At 34.1% G+C, this 21,839-nt stretch overlaps 3 protein-coding genes across 4 annotated transcripts; 1 reads left to right on the top strand and 2 right to left on the bottom strand.

Moving 5' to 3' along the window:
* Nucleotides 1–737: 737 nt before the first annotated feature.
* On the top strand, nucleotides 738–9,314 carry LOC142613777 (protein BREVIS RADIX). The gene is made up of 6 exons (XM_075786271.1): nucleotides 738–1,025; nucleotides 2,500–2,657; nucleotides 6,187–6,584; nucleotides 6,969–7,098; nucleotides 8,057–8,421; nucleotides 8,941–9,314. The coding sequence occupies exons 2-6, from the start codon at nucleotides 2,544–2,546 to the stop codon at nucleotides 9,017–9,019; spliced, it is 1,086 nt and encodes a 361-aa protein (XP_075642386.1). The 5' UTR covers nucleotides 738–1,025; nucleotides 2,500–2,543; the 3' UTR covers nucleotides 9,020–9,314.
* A 1,393-nt stretch (nucleotides 9,315–10,707) lies between these two features.
* On the bottom strand, nucleotides 10,708–12,109 carry LOC142612626 (protein PAM68, chloroplastic). 2 transcript variants are annotated; one of them, XM_075784740.1, is made up of 3 exons: nucleotides 11,977–12,109; nucleotides 11,781–11,892; nucleotides 10,708–11,481 (listed from the first exon to the last, which is right to left on the bottom strand). In XM_075784740.1, exons 2-3 carry the CDS (start codon nucleotides 11,847–11,849, stop codon nucleotides 10,918–10,920), a joined length of 633 nt encoding a protein of 210 aa, XP_075640855.1. In that variant the 5' UTR covers nucleotides 11,850–11,892; nucleotides 11,977–12,109; the 3' UTR covers nucleotides 10,708–10,917. The 2 variants fall into 2 exon arrangements, with proteins under 2 accessions (XP_075640855.1, XP_075640854.1); XM_075784739.1 differs by having other exon boundaries at nucleotides 11,781–12,109.
* Nucleotides 12,110–14,434: 2,325 nt separating this feature from the next.
* On the bottom strand, nucleotides 14,435–21,839 carry LOC142611630 (protein ABA AND ROS SENSITIVE 1). Its single transcript, XM_075783722.1, has 7 exons — nucleotides 21,588–21,839; nucleotides 20,790–20,889; nucleotides 19,285–19,495; nucleotides 16,461–16,686; nucleotides 15,414–15,489; nucleotides 15,255–15,301; nucleotides 14,435–15,159 (listed from the first exon to the last, which is right to left on the bottom strand). Exons 1-7 carry the CDS (start codon nucleotides 21,674–21,676, stop codon nucleotides 14,979–14,981), a joined length of 930 nt encoding a protein of 309 aa, XP_075639837.1. The 5' UTR covers nucleotides 21,677–21,839; the 3' UTR covers nucleotides 14,435–14,978.

Genomic DNA, 21,839 nt, shown 5'->3' with positions numbered 1-21,839 from the left:
ACAATTAGAATTGTAGTTCTGGTGGTAGGATCGCTAGTACATGTTATCGAAGCGACGACACCAATAACCTATTCAACAAATAAGAAAGGGGAGGATCATTGTGTATCTTTGTAAAATATCTTACCAAAATTTTTAAGATAACACATTTTACAACCCTTTACAAAAGATATTATATAAATAGAAAATATCTTACAAGTTTGACAATATTTTACACAAATGAAATATATTATTTCAAACATAAATAATGTTATCGTTGCTGATTTACTAGCATCCTAATAATATTCACGACAATATGTTAAAAAAAATGTAAACATTTTTTATTTGAGAATCAAATGTAAACATTTTAATTCAAAAGACACAGAACTTATTTAAATTCAAATAAAAAAAATCTAATTTACATTTTACAACACCAAATATACAATACTAAAGTTTCACCCATACCAAGTATCAGTCTTGCATCTCAGACTCAGCACCTTTACATGGGCTAGACATGTGGACCCTTACTGTCCTCCCCTGCTCAAGACCATATGTTATTTTTTATTTTCTCTCAAAAAAGACCATTTGTTGTTCAACTCTTAAAAATACTCTCAGTCTCTCTCAACGGTTTCCCACTAACGGACACACAGGATTCGCCGTTACTTTTTAAATTTTTTGCTCAACAAGCTCAAACGAGAACTTAAAACGCCGTCAAGTGTCAGCGTCTATATAAATACCCAAACCCCAACTGGTCTCTCTTCTCTCTTTCAATTCGTAACGTAAAACCCGGAGCTAGCTAGCTCCTTGTCCGATACTTTCCCTTTTCGTTTCGTGAATTTACATTTCGGATCCCAAACCCGATATTTCTTTCTATATTTCCCTTCCCTCCTTTGATTTCTCCGCTCCATATTTAATTTCTTTGATTCTTCACTACAATCTATTTTGGCGGTGGACGGTGATGATATTATTAGCAGCAGCAGCAAAACACAAAAGAGTTTGGTTTCAGTTACTTTTTTGAACCAAAGCAAGCTCAACAGAGTTCATACAAGGTGACACAATGTTAATTTCATTTTTTAAGATTTGGGTTTGCTTTTTTCTTTTGCTTGTTCATCATTTCAATATAGCATCATTCAATGAATCATGGGTCACATTTATTTTAATGTTATTTTGAAAATTTTAGTATATTTTACAGTGGAGAAAGAAAAAAAAAAAAGTGGGTGTGGGCTTAAAGAGTGAAAGAAAGACAAAGAAGTGGAACAGTTGAGTTGGGGTTGTGGGTTTTGGGTAAGTCGTTTTCGAATAATAATGGTTGCAATTTAATAATAGAGGGACTCTCTTTGGTCTTAAAGGCCAATGTCATCCTTATTCTCATGTCTCTTTGTCCACTCATGTACCGCTTTCATTTCTCGACCACCTAAACAAAAACAAAAGAGACACACACTCTGAGAGGTTGGTTTTTCCGTTTTTGTTCTTGTTTTTGTTTTATTTTACTGTTCTGTTTGATGTTGTTTTTTGTTTTGGTTCTCTGACTAAGTTGCTTTTGGAATTCTTGAAAACCGAGGAGTATTGTGCTTTACACAGCAGATAAAAGAAGTTACCGGGTTTTTGATTTTTATTGGGTTATTATTTATTGGGTTTTAAAATTTTAATAGGAAAAATATATATATATTGTCAGAAACTTCGGCTTGCACAATCTCTTTGATTCTTTTTTTTATTTGGGTTTTGTGCATAAAAAAAGCACACACATAAAAATCACAGTCTGTCGCTATAATATGACCACTTTCAAATAGTATGCAGTAATGTATGGCTGCCCACATTTTGTTTCCTTTCTTTCTTTCTTTCTTTTTCAATTATTGACTCACTATTATATGTATCTTAACTCTTCTCTGATCCCGAGCGAGAGACCCTCTTTGCTTTTGCTTCGCTTTACTCTTTCTCTCCGGGACCAACTTGTTTTCTTGGAAAACAAATGCATAAATTAAAATAAGAAAAAATATAAAACCATATTATAGAATAGTATAGAATAGAATAGATAGATACCTCCAAATTTCCATTTTTCTATTAGATTTAGATTGGTCATGTCAGTGCCTTTTTTTTTAAAGAGAAAAAAAATGTCCCATTTAACGATGTGTCCTCCTCATCCTGAACCAAATGGGATATAGAGAATGTTCTCTCATTTCCTGTCGATTGGCCAATTTTACCCCTAGAAAATTCGTTCCACCATGGACAATACAGTAATTTTCTAAAAGAAAACGTAACACTTTAATTCCTAGAAAGAGAAAATTTGTACAGTCCCCTCCAACTCTAATGATAAAGGCATAAGTTGTGTGCTCTACTTTATTTTTTTTATTTCACGGTTCGACAATCAATATATGATGATGATGAATGTGCTTCTGTAAAGCCGTAACTAGCTTCTTCTACAATGCTGACTGACTAAATTACGTGAATTTCTTTACTTTATAAATTTGAACTTATTATTGTGTGATGGTATTGAAATGAAAAATATATGGTTGTTGATTGCAGGGGGTAAAAAGGTAAAGAGGGAAGAATAGAAAATAAAATAAAAAATGTTTACATGCATAGCATGCTCAAAACCAGAGGATGGTGGGGATGATGAAGGAGGAGTTCGTGGCAGTGGCACACCAAGTACAAAAGAAGCCGTCAAAAGCCTGACTGCACAGGTTCCTAATCCTACACTCTCTCTGTCTTTGCATTGCTTGTGTCAAAAGTTAAGTCCACTGTTCCGATGCACCGGTCCCGATACGATATGTGATAAATTTTGAACAGATATGTATATCGTGTCAAATTTTATTATTTTAAGAAAATTACAAACTTTTATATAATGTTTTGAAATTAATTGTCAATTCGTATAGTGAAAAATTATTTTTTTACATTCATTTAGATATCAATCAAGTGACATTTATTATCAATCAATTATAGTAAAATTAGTTACATATTCCTATAAATTTTTTTTTTTAAATATCTTTGGCTTTTTTGATTTTGATATGTATGAATATATATGATATGATGATTTTCCTTCGTCTACAATCAATGCTTGTGCTTTTTGAGAATCTTTTTTCCGTCTTTGTGAGAACGAACAAAATGATAACCCCATAAGGAGGGTCTGATATTGTGGGGACCATTGATGCTCTAACTTTGGCATCTTTCACGCCAATAGAGAGATCGCTGATGTACGTACTATATCTATACTGACTGTAAAACTATATAAAGCCAGTATAGGGTAGCAGTACTAATAATTATATACTATTGTTAGGTCCCAATATAAATATAAAATAATTATATATTAGGTGCTACTGTTGCGTGTTTGTGTTATACTCATTATAATAGAATCTCTTTTTTGTCTAGCTCCAGCAGGCTGAGCTATATATATATATATATATATATATATATATATATATATATCCAGTTAATATGTATTTTAAAGATACATATTAAACTATTTATTTTTTAAAATAATTGATGAGGAATTGAAAAAATTGTAAATTGTTTAAAATTTGATAAAAAAATTTTCAAAAAAAGTATGCTATGGTGTATGTTAGTAAAATGTTATATATGTATATATAATAATAATAATAATAATAATATTATTATTATTATTAATATTGGATTTCTGTCACGTGCTACCTTTTACAACTTTTATCCCTAAGCTAAGCCTATAGCCCTATACACAACTCTATGTGCTTTCTTTCTTCTTTCACCTCCTAGAAAAGATTGCCTGTCAAGTAAACATTCCTACTCATAGGCATGTTAGGGGAGATGAAAAATAGGTCAGAAAAATAGGGTAAAAAATGTTATTTTTTATTGTTTAGTTGGGAAAGGAAAATAGAAAAGGGAGAAAATTTGAGAGAAAGTTTTCTCTTTTGGGTTCACATTTTTTTTCCTACTAAATCAGGAGGAAAATTTAGAGAGAAAAGTGCTATAGTAACACTTTTACAAAAATACTTTCTTCTCACCTACCCTCATTTACAAAATCTTTTGTCCAATTAAATTTATATGTACACTATTATAATTTTTACATTATAATAATAAAAATAATAATAAAAATTTATATATATGATGCGGTAAATTTTATATTATTAATAAATAACAAATAAATCTATTATTTACATCCTATGTAACAAGGATATAATAGTCAATTTATATAAATTACATTTTCTATTATTTCTTTTTTATTTCTAACCAAACAAAAGAGTTTTTCATCTTCTCACTTCTCCACCCCTCCAACCAAACACACGAGGAAAAACTAAATGTTTTCCACCCTCCCACTTTTCTAACCGAACAGGCCTTTATTCATTTTTGTTGCCTCAAATCTCAATGCCTTCTTATATAATCTAAAATTGATAAACGCAGGTTGTAGCTAGGTGGAGGGTAATTTAATTTAATTTGCTGTATAGGTATTTGGTAGCTGAATCAGCAACACAAGACAGCTAAGCAGAACTAATGGAATTAATGTTTTGTGTAGGAACTTAAAAAAAAAAAAAAACTGATGTGTTGATTTGTCAGAAACCAATAAAGAATTTGTGACTATAGTTTGGAAAAGGTTATGCAGTGATGATGAGTGAACAAATTAATTGGCTTATCTTAAACATGTGCAGGATTAAATAATCCATGAGTCTAGTAACACAACAAAGTTCACCTTCATTGAAGTGGCAAATTTATGATTAGTGTACAATGACGGATATTGCACTAATCATAATCTTGTCATTTCAATTGATTGTGATAAAAGTTGTGAAATTTTTTGTATACGTGGAATAATCATGTGGCGGGAAATATCTGTCTGGATTCGTTTGATCAGTTGGGTCCTGGGTTTTTGTTCCAAGTCAAATTCCGGTATTCCGGCTTGAACCGTACACCAAAATTATTACTCAACCTCTGTAAAAGATAAATATGCATACACACACAAATGCACAGTCTTGAAGTAATGTTTGGTGGACATGATGATAGTGTTGGTGTTGATGTTTTGGTCAAGTCTTCCTAGGTAATAGCAGAAAACGTAAGAATAGCAAACGAAATCCAGCTTAAAGCAGTAGTGGGGGATCTAGGAGAAAAGAAAAGAGACACACTAAGAAAAAGACTGCCAACTAAATATTCTTGGTGTGACCCACCATTGAATTCTTGTCGATTCTCTGTATAAGCAGAACTGCTATGTGCTATCTTATGGCATAGAAAAAGAGATTTTGTGAATGACACCCCAACCAAGGCTCAGCCCATAGCAGATAAAAAGTACTTATTCATTTCAGATTGTGTCTTTTTTTGGCTAAATCATTTCAGATTGTGTCAAGACTTAACACTATATCAATCTTGACTATACATCATGCCTCTTTATTGGTCAGTCACATATAGAAAGTGCCCCCTGTATTTTTGAGCATAAATATATATATTGTTTTTGGTAGAATATAGAAAGTGCCCGTTATAGTGTGTAGATGTAATGTAACTAGCTCAAGTTATGCCATGACATAATTTTGTAGAATATTTTAGGAAATTATATTTTATTGAAAAATACAAATTTTTTTTTTAAATTTTGAAATATATGCTTCTATTGAAGTGAATTCGATTGCAATAAACGATTTTATCCTTATCAGTAAAACATTCAACATGTATACATGGACTGTCAACAGTGGAACACCAGGCATAAATGGGAGTCTACTTTTATAGATGAGAGACATAAACTGCAAATGGATCAAAGTTCTTTCTCGTCAACCAACATTGGCATTATACCTCATATTGAAGTGGTGCAGATTTATCATGCCATTGATGTGTAGAGATAGGAAGTCGATTTCAATAAACGATTTTATCCTTATCAATAGAACATTTAACATGTATAAATGGACTGTCACCTGTGGAACACCAGGCATAAATGGGAGTCTACTTTTATAGATGAGAGACATAAACTGCAAATGGATCAAAGTTCTTTCTCGTCAACCAACATTGGCATTATACGTCATATTGAAGTGGTGCAAATTTATCATGCCATTGATGTGTATAGATAGAAATCTGCTATATGCACCTCTATTTTAGAATCCAGTCTACCTAACCAAGCTAAATGTTCAGCAATATCCTCCAATTTTCAATGTTCAGCAATATGTCTATAGCATTGAATTGTTAATCATATGATTATAAAGTTTTCTAATGAAAACATACGTAGCTCTATTGAACATTCTATTAATCATGGATTTTAATAATGTACAGATAAAGGATATGGCATTGAAATTTTCTGGTGCTTATAAGCAATGCAAGCCCTGCACTGGCTCCAGCAGCTACAAGAGAGGCCAGCGCCCTTACCCAGACTTTGATACTGCTTCAGAAGGGGTTCCATACCCCTATGCAGCAAGCTCAAGTTCCACACCTGCATGGGATTTTACAAGTTCTAGTCACCACCCTAATACAAGATCTGACTCAAGATTTACTGGGGTATTGAGAGGTGACCAGACCCCTGGAGGGATGTCTATATCTGCGCAGTCTTGTGATGTGGTGCTTGAGGATGAGGATGAGCCTAAGGAGTGGATGGCACAGGTGGAGCCTGGTGTTCACATTACTTTCGTGTCTCTACCTAATGGTGGAAATGATCTTAAACGAATTCGTTTCAGGTACGATGTCATGGAAATTAAACTCCGGCAATTGTCTACTGCTTGAATTCCAAATAACTGGTTGAAGTAAAATTATTTTCTCTACTGGGGACTTATTTATTTGTCAGTCCTAGCATGGCCTACTGCTGCACTGCCAGCTATGGGCCAAAGTCTTGTAGCTCTCTCTAGTTGGAGATAACTATTGCATCAATTAGTCCTATCTTCATCCTTTCTAATGAATGAGGTGGTTAGTCTAACCTTCGGGCCTGCTTGAAAGTATTGTTAGCTTTCCAGTTCAGATAAAATATGAAATGGACCTCAAATTTATCATCCAGATTTTGGTTGCTAAAGCTTAGTTGCCCTGTACAGCTGTAAACTGACATTACTTCACATTTAAATTTGAAGCCGAGAGATGTTTAATAAATGGCAAGCTCAGCGATGGTGGGGTGAGAATTATGATCGGATCATGGAGCTCTACAATGTCCAGAGATTCAACCGGCAAGCTCTTCACACTCCTCCAAGGGCTGATGATGAGGTAAACTGCTTCTTATGTCTTGTCACTTGATTTGCATATTAAGTCTAGCTTAAATAGCATTATAGAATAATTCATTCCATAATCTAGAGTAAGAACAATGTTTTTCCTCTAGTCATGTTAAAACCTTGTCTATATAAGAAAACTTCGAAGTTCGGGTCTTTATAAAACTTCTCTTAAATGCCTACATGTGAGCTCTTTATTTTCCTTAATTGTGAACATGGACCAAATAGTCAATAAAGCCAGTGAATCTCCTTGGGCTGGGACGAATGGCTTTAATCATTTATTTTGAATGATAAGAACAGCATTCCTCAGACTCATAACTCTGGCAGAACAGGTTGTTGGGGAAAAGAAGATAAAACAGGACAAATCTTGGGTTTCACCACCTAGAATCTTCATGAAAACCTTTAGTTTCATTACCTAAGGGTGCTTAGAATCATCACCAATCTTAGAGAGACGTCTCTAATTGGAAAACTTTTATTCAAATTTCACCTCTAAAAATTTCCTGGAGCTTCTTTTTTTTCTTTTTTTCTTTTTTTTTTTAATGAAAAGAAAAAATTATAGGGTTTCTAGGGATACATCAAAAGGAAAGTTTCAATTGAGCAATATACATCTAATGAAATCCTTAGCAACATTAAATCTAAATTCAAAAATCTAGTTTATAGTTAAAATAATAATAATAATAATATAAAAAAATAAAAAATTCTTGAAAAATAATAAGTTATGAAATAAAATTGACTGAACTCCATACATCAATAACTTTCTGGTAGATCATTAGACAGATATTTGGCAATGGTTTAAATTGAAAAGTTTTTGACTGTGGAGGGATTAATTTGAAAACCATCCCTAAATTATGCAGTTTACATTTAAAATGTAATTTGCCTTTAAGTATCTGTTTCTCTAGTTTGATTAAAGATAGCTAATTTATAATGTACTAACAGATGCTTGTACTCTTCAACAGCCTAGAGATTCTACATACACAAAGCTGGGATCAGCAAGGGGGAGCCCTGTTGCTTCATCATACAACAAGGAGTGGACACCTAGGAACCACTATAGACCGTCTGGAAGTAAAGGGTATTATCCATCTGACCCTATGGATCACGGTGGTGGACACAATTACAATGCAGGATCAAGTGCGTATGGTATGGGGGGATCATCTATGGATGCATCACGGACGACAACCTCATCTAGGGATGAGGCTTCAGTTTCCATTAGCAATGCCAGTGACCTGGAGTCAGAATGGGTTGAGCAAGATGAGCCTGGGGTGTACATTACCATCAGGCAGTTAGCTGATGGCACTAGGGAGCTTCGGCGTGTCAGGTTCAGGTAATGAAATCTTCTTTTACATCATGTTTCTTGTAGCATCATTTGGTGGCCAAGAAGGCTGAGGATGAAAAAGATTTATGAACTTAGAGGACCCAGTTCTTTAATTTTTAAACTCCAAACTTGTAATTTTCTTTTCCTCAGATTCCTCGGCTGCCTAAGAGAGCATATTAATTTAATTAATAGTTTTCAGAAACCACATGAAAATGGAATTAGGATTGAGTAGAATTTTCCCAACTTCAAAATACCATTCCCAGGATTTATAAACTGATATAATATGTTGGCTTGGAATCACTTTCTGTTGCCTTATTTATTGAACTTTAGATTTTAGATTAACTGGAGAAAAATGGGATAATTTCATGTAATGTCATCAATGTATTACCTTCTTTTTAAATACTCACCAACTTTAAGGGTAATGCCGGATACACATTAAAATTCATGAATAGTTTTTGACATTTAATGAAATCTTTTGCTCATGGGGTGAGGTAGGTGTTTTGACAATTTTCATTTTTATTTGCACAGCCGTGAAAAGTTTGGGGAGGTGCATGCAAAGCTGTGGTGGGAAGAGAACAGAGAAAGAATACAAGCTCAGTACCTTTAAAATTTTGATTTAAATGACATACATTACTACAGATGAGAGTAAAGAAGTCAGGGAGCATGTGGATGTCTCGAACAGGTGGAATCATTAAACTTTGTTTCTGGGAATGTGACAGTATGAATCCATATGCTGTAATAGAGCCTTTATAGAGAAATTGTACCAAACCACCACAAGTGGTGGTTAAAAGTTAAAACTGAGTTAACATTACTTAATCAAACACATAGCATATGAGCTATCATCACTAGTGGTGATGGCTCCATTTTGTGTAAAGGCTCCTTTCACTGAGATGTCCAAATGAGTCCTTTTTTGTCCCTGTATTTGTTCTTATGATTATTATCACCTATTAGTGATTTTTTTAGGGCCTCCTTTTCCCCACTTAAGACTTTCAAGTCTTTGGGCATCATGGCCTTATTTGGCTCTCCAATTATATACCAGAGTTTGTTATTTGTTATACAAATTTGAGAAATTGAATTGAAATCATTCCTGGTCTTATATAGAGAACTGTATTGCTGCGGATTGTGTTCTTTAGGAGGCTGGTGTTAAAATTCTGCATTTGTTCAGCAAAAAGATTAACTTTATCACAAAAATTGCTTAAAGAAAAAAACCCCATTATTTCTTATTGAGAGTTCTCACACAAGAAGACAAAGATATGTTTAAATGTGTGATGGTCTTTGCTAGAATTGAATCATTACTCAATTTAACGGTCAATTGAACCTCTAGCTTTCGGGAAGTTCAATTTCAACATTTTCATGATCTGGAAATTTTAAAGGCAAGGGTTCCTTCAATTAAAAATTTCTCTCATAGTTTACTCAACTGAATAAAATAGATCAATCTAATTAGAAATGCAGAAAATTGGAATAAAACAAATAAGTGATCATATATGATGAATTAATAATCCGATTACAACATTAAGGATGCAAATATCAGCTTAGAAGTAAGATGCACATTAGTGCCTACTTCCAAGGAGAAATTGAATTAAGATGATCTAATGAGAATATATTTTATGTATCTGACATATACATCATATCTCTCACAATATCTAAATATCACACAATTACGAGATATATATGTTGTGGGAGATGATGCATGTCAGAGGTATGATCCATATTTTAAATATAGGACATAATTATTATTTGATATAAACAAAAGAAGAAAAAGAAAAGAAGCTCAATAATCAACCTCTTTCAGACATAAGATGAATTCCATGAATGTTACAGGTTGTGTATCCATCAATATGAGAGCAAGACTTAGATTCAATTTTTTAGCTCTGTTTGTTCATCCAAGTTGTATTTTTGGATATTCAGCGCCACTAGAAAATGTAGTAAACAAAATGCGTTTTTTGAAGTTTTAACCAAAAAATAACCCAAAGACTTAGAAAATGTTTTCTGCTTTGGAGAAGTAGAAAACTTTTTTAGTCATTCTCTAATGCAAACCCTCTCCATTTTTTTATGCTACCAACACTAAACACCATCACCGCCACCGCCACCACCCCCACCAAACCATCTAAGATGTTGCCACTGATCTCATGCCTATGGCAAGCATCACCAAGGACCATTTTACCATTACTACTATCACCTCACCCACCCCCCAAAACCACCTCTACGATCTTTGTCACTACTAAGTTCGATCACCTCCGTCAGCACCAGCTCTACCACCATTGAGTTTACATGAAAAAGTAATACTTTTCTACGTGAATCAAACAATACAAAATGTTCTCAGGATCATTTTAGTTGCAACACATACAAAAAACAAGCCATTATTTTGGAAAATGTTTTCCAATGAAAAAATTTTCTCAAGGAAAACATTTTCCGCCTAATCAAATGTAGAGTTTCTTAGGTTAGATTTGCTAGGCTTTTCGTGTGTCAATAGATGTACAGACGTAAGATAAAAAAAAAAATACCCTACTTTTTCCTAGATCCACCCCAAAGTGATTGCCAAAAGACAGGCCAGTTCTTCTTAGCCTCATTCCAACCCAAGAGTGAACCTTCCCTCATTGGATCCCAACTAGAGGACACAATCCCATAACTCACACCTAAGAGAGCAGATCCAAAGAAGAAGAATGACACAATGAAGGGTACCCATGTGGGTACATCAATCTTCAATCCAACTTTCAGATAGTAAAAGAATGGGAAGAACAAAAGCCCTATGAACAGTGGTATCCCCACTGAGAACCCCATCCTGCTCATCATTCTGTTGGTCACTACCTCTGGTATTACGCCTTGATCAGGCTCTTCTTCCTCTTCCTCTTCCTCTTCATCATCATCATCATCATCATCATCTTTGCTTGGCTTCTTGGTCTTCTTGGTTTTCTTTTGAGAGGGTCCAAAGCCTCTGGGACTCCTCAGTGTTGCAAAGAGTAGTGTTGTTGGGTGAGTTTGGTTTGTTGGGGAAATTAAAAATTGGGTCTTTACATGTCTTTCCAAATAGAAAGTGATAATGGGGAGGGTACAAAGCTTGCGTTCAATCTGCAACAACAATAACATAACAACTTACCTTTTGAAAAAAATTTGTCAAACAAACACATTATCATTATACCTGACCATAACTAAAGTGGTAATAAGAGTTCCTTTATGCTCCAGTTAGAAATTTTATCTTTCATTCAATAATATTATAAGAAGACCCAACTTCGTTTTTTCAGTGAAAATATACAAGAACCAAAAGATTTCTAACATAGGCAGTAGTTGAAACTCATTTTATGTACCTAGGATAGAAATAATTAGCATTACAACTTATTACAGTTCTCTCAAAACAGAACATGATGTACCTTGTGTGCTGATGCTGGGTTTGAAGAGAGGGTGGAAGACCAGGAAGTTGCCCCGGTAATTACAGCCATTCTTCGCCTGCTTCTCTATTTTGTTTATTTCTTGTACTCTTTTCTAAAGTCAAAATAAAACAGAAAAATTAGAGGAAAAAAATGTGGGCAAGAAACCTTTAGGTGGAGGAAGAGAGACAGAAGTTACAAGATTATTGAGCTCTCAATGAGATACTTCAAGTTTCATAGACTGCTCTCTGAACTGAATAGCCATACGAGAGAGAAGCCACAGAAAGAAAAGGATAAGTTTAGATTAGATGATAGATACCAGCCAATTTGTCGGATGGCGTCAAATATCGGCTGTTTTTATAAGTCATAATAAAAGTAAGGCACCAAGGCCAATTTTTTTTTTTTTTTTTCCTTTATTTTTGGAGGCCAATGATATATATATATATATATATATATATATATATATATATATATATATATATATATATATATTTATATATATATTTTTTTTTTTTTTTTTTTTGCCGTATGAAAAAGGAAGTCTCCTATATGGGTTTATTGACTCCACACTATGTAACGGCAATTAATAATATTACGTGTATCATACGGGTCTTATTAAAACTATCACTTGAACCGCTCCTCTTTAAGTGCTGGGATAAGAACTCCTACCATTAAGTCACACCCCGTGTGGTAGGCCAAATGATATTTTTATGCTTGAATTTGATTCATGAATAAATTTTCTTATCATTTTTGTTCATATATATATATATATATATATATATATATATATATTAAAATGTGTCAATATGCTCCATTTGTTATAACATCGTGAACAATTGAACAAAAATTGATGGCATAGCTTTGAGGGAAAACATTGATTTTTTTTTTCATAAATTTAAAAAGGTATATTTACAAATTGATGATTGGTTATCAAAATGATGCAAGCGCGAAGCTAAGCATCGATGAACTTTGATCCTCGTCGAGTCCAGATGCCCATAGTTACACTTATAACCATAAATACAACAATATACTAACAATTGCGTTGTTGTATCAAATACGGTAAGAGTATTCACATCCAATTTTTTAAAATGGATTTTTTCTATTATAGGGAAAAACTATAGCTAAAAAGCATACTACATTCGGTTGTATATTTTGCAAAAATTTATATAATCTTGTTCACTTTAGCTTGTCTATCCTATTAGAAAAAATTGTTTTGGTGGCAACGATGATGGCAAGTTTAGCCTTGAGGTGGTGGTGGTGGTGCATGGGTTGAATTTTTTTTCAGCAGTAGATGGGTTGATCTAAGATAAAGAAAAAAGATTAAATTTTTATTTATTTAATATGATGTATTGTAAGTTGGAGAATGTGATTTAGGTTGAGGTTGCATAATTAAGTTGTTTATGTAAAGTAGAAAAAAGTAATTATGGTGCTCTAAGATTTTCTTTTTGTTCGCAAAACTGAATAGGAGAGCTCTAATCCGTCAATAATAATACACTAAGAAAATGTGTTAACAAATAGTCTTCTTTCCAACCCTCATATTACTCAATTTCAGTAAAACCGCTTTCCCAACAACACCCTTTAATTCACATAAAACTTCTTCATTTATACATCTTTACTGTGAATGCTCTTATAACATGGTTAAAATTTACAAATGAAACAATTATGATTAGGGTAAATTGTAAATTATACCCCTAAAGTTTGAGGGTTATTGAATTTTACACCCTGAAGTTTTAAAATTTGGATTTTACCCCTTGACGTTTGGAGGTGTTTGGATTTTACACCTTAACGTTTCAAAATTTGAATTTTACTCCTCATATTTTAAAGGTAATTGGATTTTACTTCCGAAAATTTGAAAGTGTTTGGATTTTACACCTTAAAGTTTCAGAATTTAAGGGTGTAAAATCCAAACACTCCCTAACTTTATGAGGCAAATCGTCAGGGTATAAAATCCAAACACACCAAACTTTAAGGAGTAAAATCCAAAATTGAAACTTCAGAGTGTAAAATTCAAAACCACCAAACTTTAAGGGTGCAATTTGCAATTTACCCTTATGATTATTAACAATTGTTTGCCTTAAATTTAGGGAATGTCCAACAAGATCAATTTTGCCCTAATCAAATCTGTAAATTAGGACGAAATTTACAAATGGAACAATTATGATTATTAACAATTATAACATGGTCAAAATTTACGTTCTATCAATTCACTAATCACTATCTTTGTTTTGCCTTTCAGTAGAACAAATAATTTGTTTTTTTTTAAAGTAAAAGTTAAATAATAGATGAATTTTTAAGCTTATACAATCTAAAGTCAGTAAACTGAAGCCTTTAGCTTCGTGAAACCAAAGAAAGAACAATTGAAAGAGTTGAACACATTTACAGAGAATTAGAAAGCCAAAGAAATATAAATAAAAGGAAAATTGCAAGAAAAAAAAATTGTCAGAAAAATAAGGATCAACCCTTGTGACCCACAACTCATCCTGACACTTGTTGTTTCAATGAATTGGGTTCGGGTTGACTTGTTTCTTATCGGTCCAAAAATCCCTACCCATATCAATATTTTCTCTTTCGGTTCGGGTCCAATTTTAATAAGTATAATTTTTTAGTTGCCAAACAAGCTACTGTCTACTAACAACCTCAAGAGTTGAAATCGCTAAGGCAGAAAGAAACAAATTAATCAAGTTCATTTCTTCTAAATAAAAATAAAATAAAATTTTCACTGTGCTTAAGTCTTAGCCAGCAAAATTTTGTAGAGAATTTAAGCATGCCACTCACGCTAATTCAAGGAATATTTACAATGTTCATAATTGATAATTTGACTCTCATCAACCCCAGAATATCGTATACAGAATCATAGCTGTAAGGCCAAAATATAGGCTTAAAATGTACATTCTTATGTTGCATGTCATTGACTGCCACTTGCCCACTTCTCTGAAATGCATGTACTCCAAGAGCTATCCAACACGGTGGGAAGCTTCTTTCTTTTTAATAGCCTTATCCTTTGGCAAACCAAAGAATGTTAGATAGGTGGAAGTTTTCTCTAGATGCAGTAAGCATCACCAACTCCCATTTTTTAGCTTAAAATCTAAAGAAAAGATTGATATGTAGATTCCAGTTTGGGTCAGACGAGACATCACATTTTCTGGTTATAACGTTTTAAGATCATACCCTCATAGATACCAAAACATCTGCCAAGCACATTCACAAGTGTTGGGCTCTCCAATCAACTGCAAAATTCTCATCACTGTCGTCATCACTGGATGATTCTTCATGGCTGGACTTCTTGGCAACACCATCAGAAGCTTTTCTACGTTTGACAGACCTGGCAACCTGCAGTTCCAATTTCTTCTTCTTCAACATTTCCACTTTCTCCCAATAGGTTCTGCAAAAAAGGAAATGGAATGAAGAGTATTGGCAAAGAGGATTGGAGAAAAAAGGATGTGAAAATTTAACCAACAATCACACATCTGAACTTACTTCTGCTCAACAGATTCAGCCTCTTCTATCGTTTCAGCAGCATCAACCTGCAATTACAATTGAAACAACAGGAAAATGGTTTTAATTTTGTAGTGTGGGTAGATCACATGTAAAACTAGAATGCGGAAGTGAATAGTTTGATTATATTTTAACCCTCACCTCCTCTTCCTCAAAACGGTCATCCACCTCCTGCAAGTCCTCTTGAATCAACTTTTCGAATGCCTTGTACTCATCTCTAACAACCAAACAAAATTTCAAAGTAATGGTGTGTTCCATGTCATTAACGAAAAAATATGAAGAAATAAAATTTAATTTGACTTCTGCTCTAAATTTACTGATGAAAACCTCCATCAAGGTTTACAATAATATAGCACCAAACTACAAATACAGCAATAGTCAGAGCTCAGACAAGTAGTCTTTTTTTTTTCCTGTCGTAGCTCATTTGCTAAGCTTATTGCAGAAATTAACTTTAAGCATCACCGCACAATATGCACATTAGATAACTGAGTTATCAATGCAGGCAGTTTTGATATCAAATTAAGAATATTTCCGATATCAATACAACTATAGATATTGAAGAACCATACAATTGAAAGTCCACTTCTTCGATTTGTGGTCCGCAGCAGCATTGGATAAGATTTAACCATAGAAGATCTCAAAAACAGGAGGTGAACTACCCTGATTTGTACTCCAGCATGTCTATGTATTTATAATTCACTATGCAATTTTATATGGATGTTCAGTTGGTGATTTACATATGTTCTAAAATATATTTGATCTGACTATTTACATAAAATCCTTGATCAACAGCTACTAAACAAGACAGAAACTTGTAATATTAAACACCAATTTAAGTCAACAAAGCAGCAGAACCCATGAAGAGAATGATGGTATTTATCAGCCATACTAGTTACAGGACAAGAAAAGGCAAAAAATAAAAGGGGCAAAAAAAAAAATTGATGAAGTCATAAGGGCCCCAAGTAATTAGTTCCCAAAATTAACATCAAAGGCAACTGCTGAAAAGACCTCTTTGCATTACAGAACTCTTCTTAATATGACACTGTAAACTCTGTTGCAACTTGATAGAGAACCAATATTTAGAGCAGATAAAATAAAACAAAGGGAAAAAATTACTATTATATTTACATTTAACTTGAATATAAGAGAGCATGAAGATGCAGAGATAACACAAACGTAGGAACTTACTTGATGTCTGGCTTAACAGGCTTTATGCCACGTGCACGCAAGTCAGCATCCTTGTTATCAAAGAAGCCTTCAGGTAGAGCTCCCTTTGCTTGATTGATTTTAGAACCAGCAATCTCTTCTGACGTTAATGTACGCTCCCCAGCAGGCTGGATATTTATTGCCTTTCCAGCTTTACCACTTGGCAGTCTATCTATTTCACTCACCAAGTTTAAAGAACTCCTCTCCTCTGATAGAGCAGAAGCATTAATAAGTAAATAGAATACCTTCCAATCAGTAAATAATCATAATTCACAAACAAGTTGAACTAGGGGATTAAACAAACAGGTGCCTATTTTGGTACCTAAAATATACCAGAAGTTTGGTCCCTAAATTAAAAAGTTTAAACCAAGTCTATATCATATTCAAAAGGGTTGATTACAGTTTACCAACTAATGGTTTGTGTCAAGTTGAGTTGCCGGACTATGCATAAGAAGTTGCCCATTACCCATCAGAGGTCACATCCTTTCATGCTTTTTCAGGCCCAAATTGTTAAAATTTGTATGTGCAAAATCACATGCCTTTAAAAGAAGTACCAGAAAATACAATAGCTAACTCATTAAAATCTGAATGCATTAAACTTCCAAACCAAAAGCTAATACAATTAGACCTCAAGAGAGTTGAGCATATTAAAGTTTAAACCACAGATTGAATACTCTAACTAGATACAAACCACTAAAGGAAAGTGTAATTTCCCCTAGTTAAAATTAAAAAAAAAAATCCAATTAATTCTTTCCATCCCTATCTGTTTAGAAACCATGATAGTTCCCATCAAAAAAAGAAAAAAAGACACCGTGACAGAAATGGCAGACTATTTTTGGCTATTCAATTCAACAGAGTAAGAATACCATCTTTATATTCTATTCCCATCATCCCACCCCCCCCCCCTCTTCTCTCTCCCCCTTTTCAGTATTAAAATAAGAAAAAAAAAAAAAAAATCTCTAACTCATCCTTAGATGATCACCTATAGCTCTAACAAGGGGTGAAGGACGTGACATTTGAGCTAAAGCTCATTAGCAGGTATTGAGTCCTTGTTAACTCAAAATGATTATCAATTTGGATTTTAGAGAACAAAGGTTTGACACAGGAAATCAGTGCTAAAGAGTACATGAAAATGACATCAATGGAGGTTTCATGAGACAGGAGTGTCCGAAGCTTCAGTCAGCCCAATCTAATTTAAAAACCAAGCCAAGATGATTTTAAAGTCCAGCAAATAAGGCCAATTATTTTGAATGAATTTTCCCTCCAATTCAGAAAATTAATTAATTGTTTTGTCCAAGAAACCAAATAGCATTTACTTTAAGGTTTTCTAGGAAATATTACAACAATTATGTTTTTTTTTTTTTTATAGGTAATAGAACTTTTATTGAAAAAATGAACATCGTGTTCATGTATTGCAACCATTATGTTTTAGTTATCCTCTTTTAATTTGTTTCTAGTTTCAATGAGTCAAATTTGACTATGGTCTTAAAAATTGTAATGTTTTAATTGCTATTTTCATTCTCCTATGCTTAGCAGGTTGTTCAAAGCTTCCATATAAGCTATTTGGCTGGAATGAATAAATCAAAGTATATTTGCAGAAAAATAGCCTTTGTGCTTTAAAAAGAATGATTTCTTCTATTCAACTCTTCTCCCTTACGTGGATTCCTTTTGGTGGCAAGTTTCAGTTTCTATTTCTCTTTGGGTGGTGATAATTCTCATTCAGTGGTGAGTCATTTCAGGTCTATATCCTTAGTAGAATCCCTTGGTGGTGATTTTTATTTATTTATTGATAAATGATCGGAGTAATATTATTGATGAAAAGAGAAAGGAAAAATACAAGTTGTTCGTGATGATGAACACATGAAAAAATAAACAAACAACAAAAGGAAATAACCTTCTATTGGAAAGAAAAATGGACCCTGCCCAAGGTGTGATCATAGATAAAATAACCTTCTAGTGGAAAGAAGCCAGTCGGGCTTACAACCGTGGAAATCCGGGTTGACTACCTTTCCCAAGGACCATAACCGAAACAACACACTAAACCTTTTTCCCGAGGTCACAAAGGTATCTCGGATATCAACTTCCTCCATCGGATGGGACCACCCATCTTCCACGCTTCCCCCAAGGTACACAATGAAGAAAATGCAAAACCCAATGTAACAGTCACCTCCGCATTAATGAGATCCCCCACCTTAATGTCAAAAACATTAAATGTTGAATGACTGGCCTAAACAATGAAACACCCCCAAAAGTCCTCCTTCATGATCAAGAAATGGCAGGGCAAAGGTCTGTTGGGACAAGTATCTCCTAAATCTAGCTGGGAGCTGGACAGCTGGAGGATGAAGGGGAATGGCTATAAAAGGAGGAGAGAAACAAGAGAAAGGATCCAGAAAATAGAGAGATAAAGTCTAAGCAAGAACTAGAGAGAGAGTGAGAGCATTTTTCTTCTGTATTTATTCTCTTGAATCTTCCTTTTGTACCACAGGAACAATGTTTCCACATATATAGAAGCTCAATTCAACTTGTTTCTGTCTTTGACTAATTGCTTGATCTTCCCATTGTGGATTCTTTTCCCCATATTTTAGAAATTAGTTGTGTAGATCAAGAATACTTGTGATTGAGATAGTTTTGAGTGTTTTTGACCTCCACAGTTCTTGAATAGATATGAATAGGACATTATTAGAACCTTTTGACTCTATTTGCAGTTCACATTTCAGGGACCAAAATTGGTGGTGAACTAAATAATAACAATACTGACAAATGATAGTTATTATGATTAGAAGAAAAATCAAATACAAGCTCGTACCGGGTTTTAGCTTTTTCATCTCATTGTTGTCAAAAAAATTTGGAGGAAGCACAGATGATGATGACTGATTTTTGGGCACTTCTGTTGAGCTTTCAGGTTTAACACTATGCAACTCTGTAGATTTAGGTTTAATCAACTCTTTATGGGGCTCAGCCTTCACATTGTTAACCCGGGTTAGTCCAGCTGCATTAGCCTTGATAGTATTTATTGCCTGCACCAGCATAAACATCCAATTAGTAAATACTCATTAAGAACCAAAGAAATATGTGCGGTCAGAAAGATATGCCATATAAATACTTATCAAAAAGAAAGAAGCTATGCCATATAAAATATAATCAATACAACAGTTGTAAAACTGGCTCAAAATGAAAAATCCCCAAAAAAAAGTACAAATCAAGGAATATTTGGCAATAACTGGTGTGAAAATTTACTAAACTCCCGAGTCCCAACCCCACCCCCCCTTTTCTCTCTCCATAGAAGGAAATCCTAGGGGTGATATCAGTTCAGCGTGATTAGTGTTGAGGGCATTTTTTACACCAAACTGAGGCTGTCGGTTTTGCCATATTGTTTGTACATTGGCACCAACAGTTGGTTTTCTAGGTTTTGCTTTCATTTTCTCATCAACCAAAGGAAACAAAGAAATTCAAATGCCTTAGTCTATCCACCAACACTGAAATCCTATATGGAAGAAAAATCTCACACTCACACCAACCACCAACACTGAAACAGAGGAAAAGTATGCAACCCAAGCGTATTAAAAAAAAAAATCAAAAATACCCTTTTAGTTTTGGAGCATTTGCCACTACATCAATCAAAACATGATAACAGAACCAGCAAATACAACAGAAAAAAATTAGGAAGATAAACAAAACAAAAAACCCTAAGGCTCAAGTTAATTACAAAATTGATATCCATGAATTCCTTTTGTGTTCTCCTCAATTTTTATCAAAATGCCCAAATTTCCCTCAATGTTCATATGAGAGACTTGGATAAAATTAATTGCAGTAGGTGATATGCTCTTAGTAAATTTCATCAGAGAGTGGCTGAGTGGGGTCTTGTGCGCATTGGGGAAATGAAGTTTTTGTGTTCATATGACAGAGAGAGAAAGCTTGGGAGGAGGGGGGGCGGGAGAGAGAGCAGGTTGGGCTGGCATTGGAGAAGTTAGGTTAGGTTTAGGTTGGGGGTTTGGAAACTCACCACTTTCAGTCATTCTTTGTTAGGAAAGTGGTTATGGAGGTTTGGGTTGGAGGAAAAACCCTCACAAACATCATCATTGCACTTTCCACACCAAAAAGGTGGGAAAAACCCTTAGAGTTGAACACACTGCAATTTAGGAAGATCATAATTCATAGTGAAGCTACATCTAACCATGTCAACCTGTGTATATACACGTGATTTGTTTGTAATCTAATATTTTTATGAGTGATCACATAAGCTAGAGCCGTGATATATTTACATGTCAAGGATTCATACATGATATGGTGGGGATAGTAAAAAAAAATCACCTCATTATGTTTACGAGAAACTTGGTGGGCATCCCAATGGGATTCGGATTTCAAAACGAGGTCACAAACCCTACAGACAGGCTGCTCAAGCTCATTGTACCTGCATATATTACAAGAAATGACAAACATACAGTAAGAAACTTCATCATGAACAGAATAACATACTTAAACAAGAATACACAAACACGCCATTCAGAATCTAATATCAGATGTATAGTCTGAGCATCAAAGTTTATAAAATGAAAAAGGAAAAAAAGACAACAGCCAGTTGGTACGTTATATGTCCTTTTATAAGTTATAGAATATGTAACTAAAGTGAATGTATGCACTACTCCCTCTAGTAACATAGTATAGATATAACTATCTCAAGCACCCAAAAAAAAAAATCAGTATAATTTTCCATAATCTTTTTTTCTTTTTTACTTTTTGACGATGTAAGAGAACTTCGCTCAGATTAGTTGCACGTCGCAAAGCATACTATACAACAATACTCACTGTTAATCAAACTCCTACAAACAACTGACCCCACCAGCTAGAACCAGTTACCGGGTAATCTAAGGGGTTTTTCATGCCTGACGAGCTAATCAGTTTATTCTCATGCCCATATAATCTTCCATAATCTTTATACACGTGTGTGTGTGTGTAATTGGGCAACTACAGAAACATCGCCAAAAATAATTACTATTCCATATAGCCATCCAATCATTGCAAAGTTTGCAGCAGGATCAAGTAACAACTTTCTATATGAAATTCAATCAAGCTTTTATTGAAAAGGGATACTTGAAATCAAAAGCTAACCTTACAAGAGGAGAATCTATGCGCTTGTCTTTCTTCTTTGCGTTCAATTTAGCACGGTACGCTGCCTTTTTCCTCGCTTGCGCATCCATTCGATTTTTAGTTTAGATTAGGGTTCTATATTCAATCCAAATCCAAATGTAAAATTTCATAACACACACGCTGAGTAAGGGGTTTCTGGTTTGGGTCGGTGCCCCTGGCCCTGGATAAGTTTGTAAAGGTACAGAACGGCGCCGTTTATTGTAAAAACTTAAA

Source organism: Castanea sativa, chromosome 10 (assembly GCF_040712315.1).
Source record: "Castanea sativa cultivar Marrone di Chiusa Pesio chromosome 10, ASM4071231v1".
NCBI classification, from domain to species: Eukaryota; Viridiplantae; Streptophyta; class Magnoliopsida; order Fagales; family Fagaceae; genus Castanea; species Castanea sativa.
Note: the sequence above shows the minus strand (reverse complement) of the source record. Positions and strands in the feature narration are given on the sequence as shown.

What these genes read in the sequence shown, in the direction of transcription:
- LOC142613777 (XM_075786271.1), top strand. Translation starts at nt 2,544, where the DNA reads ATGTTTACATGCATAGCATGCTCAAAACCAGAGGATGGTGGGGATGAT. An exon ending in TCAAAAGCCTGACTGCACAG is followed by an intron (nt 2,658 to 6,186) that starts GTTCCTAATCCT and finishes AATAATGTACAG; the next exon opens with ATAAAGGATATGGCATTGAA. An exon ending in CTCCAAGGGCTGATGATGAG is followed by an intron (nt 7,099 to 8,056) that starts GTAAACTGCTTC and finishes ACTCTTCAACAG; the next exon opens with CCTAGAGATTCTACATACAC.
- LOC142612626 (XM_075784739.1), bottom strand. Translation starts at nt 11,849, where the DNA reads ATGGCTGTAATTACCGGGGCAACTTCCTGGTCTTCCACCCTCTCTTCA. An exon ending in ACCCAGCATCAGCACACAAG is followed by an intron (nt 11,482 to 11,780) that starts GTACATCATGTT and finishes TTGTTGTTGCAG; the next exon opens with ATTGAACGCAAGCTTTGTAC.
- LOC142611630 (XM_075783722.1), bottom strand. Translation starts at nt 21,676, where the DNA reads ATGGATGCGCAAGCGAGGAAAAAGGCAGCGTACCGTGCTAAATTGAAC. An exon ending in ATAGATTCTCCTCTTGTAAG is followed by an intron (nt 20,890 to 21,587) that starts GTTAGCTTTTGA and finishes TAATATATGCAG; the next exon opens with GTACAATGAGCTTGAGCAGC. An exon ending in ACCGTTTTGAGGAAGAGGAG is followed by an intron (nt 15,302 to 15,413) that starts GTGAGGGTTAAA and finishes TTGTAATTGCAG; the next exon opens with GTTGATGCTGCTGAAACGAT.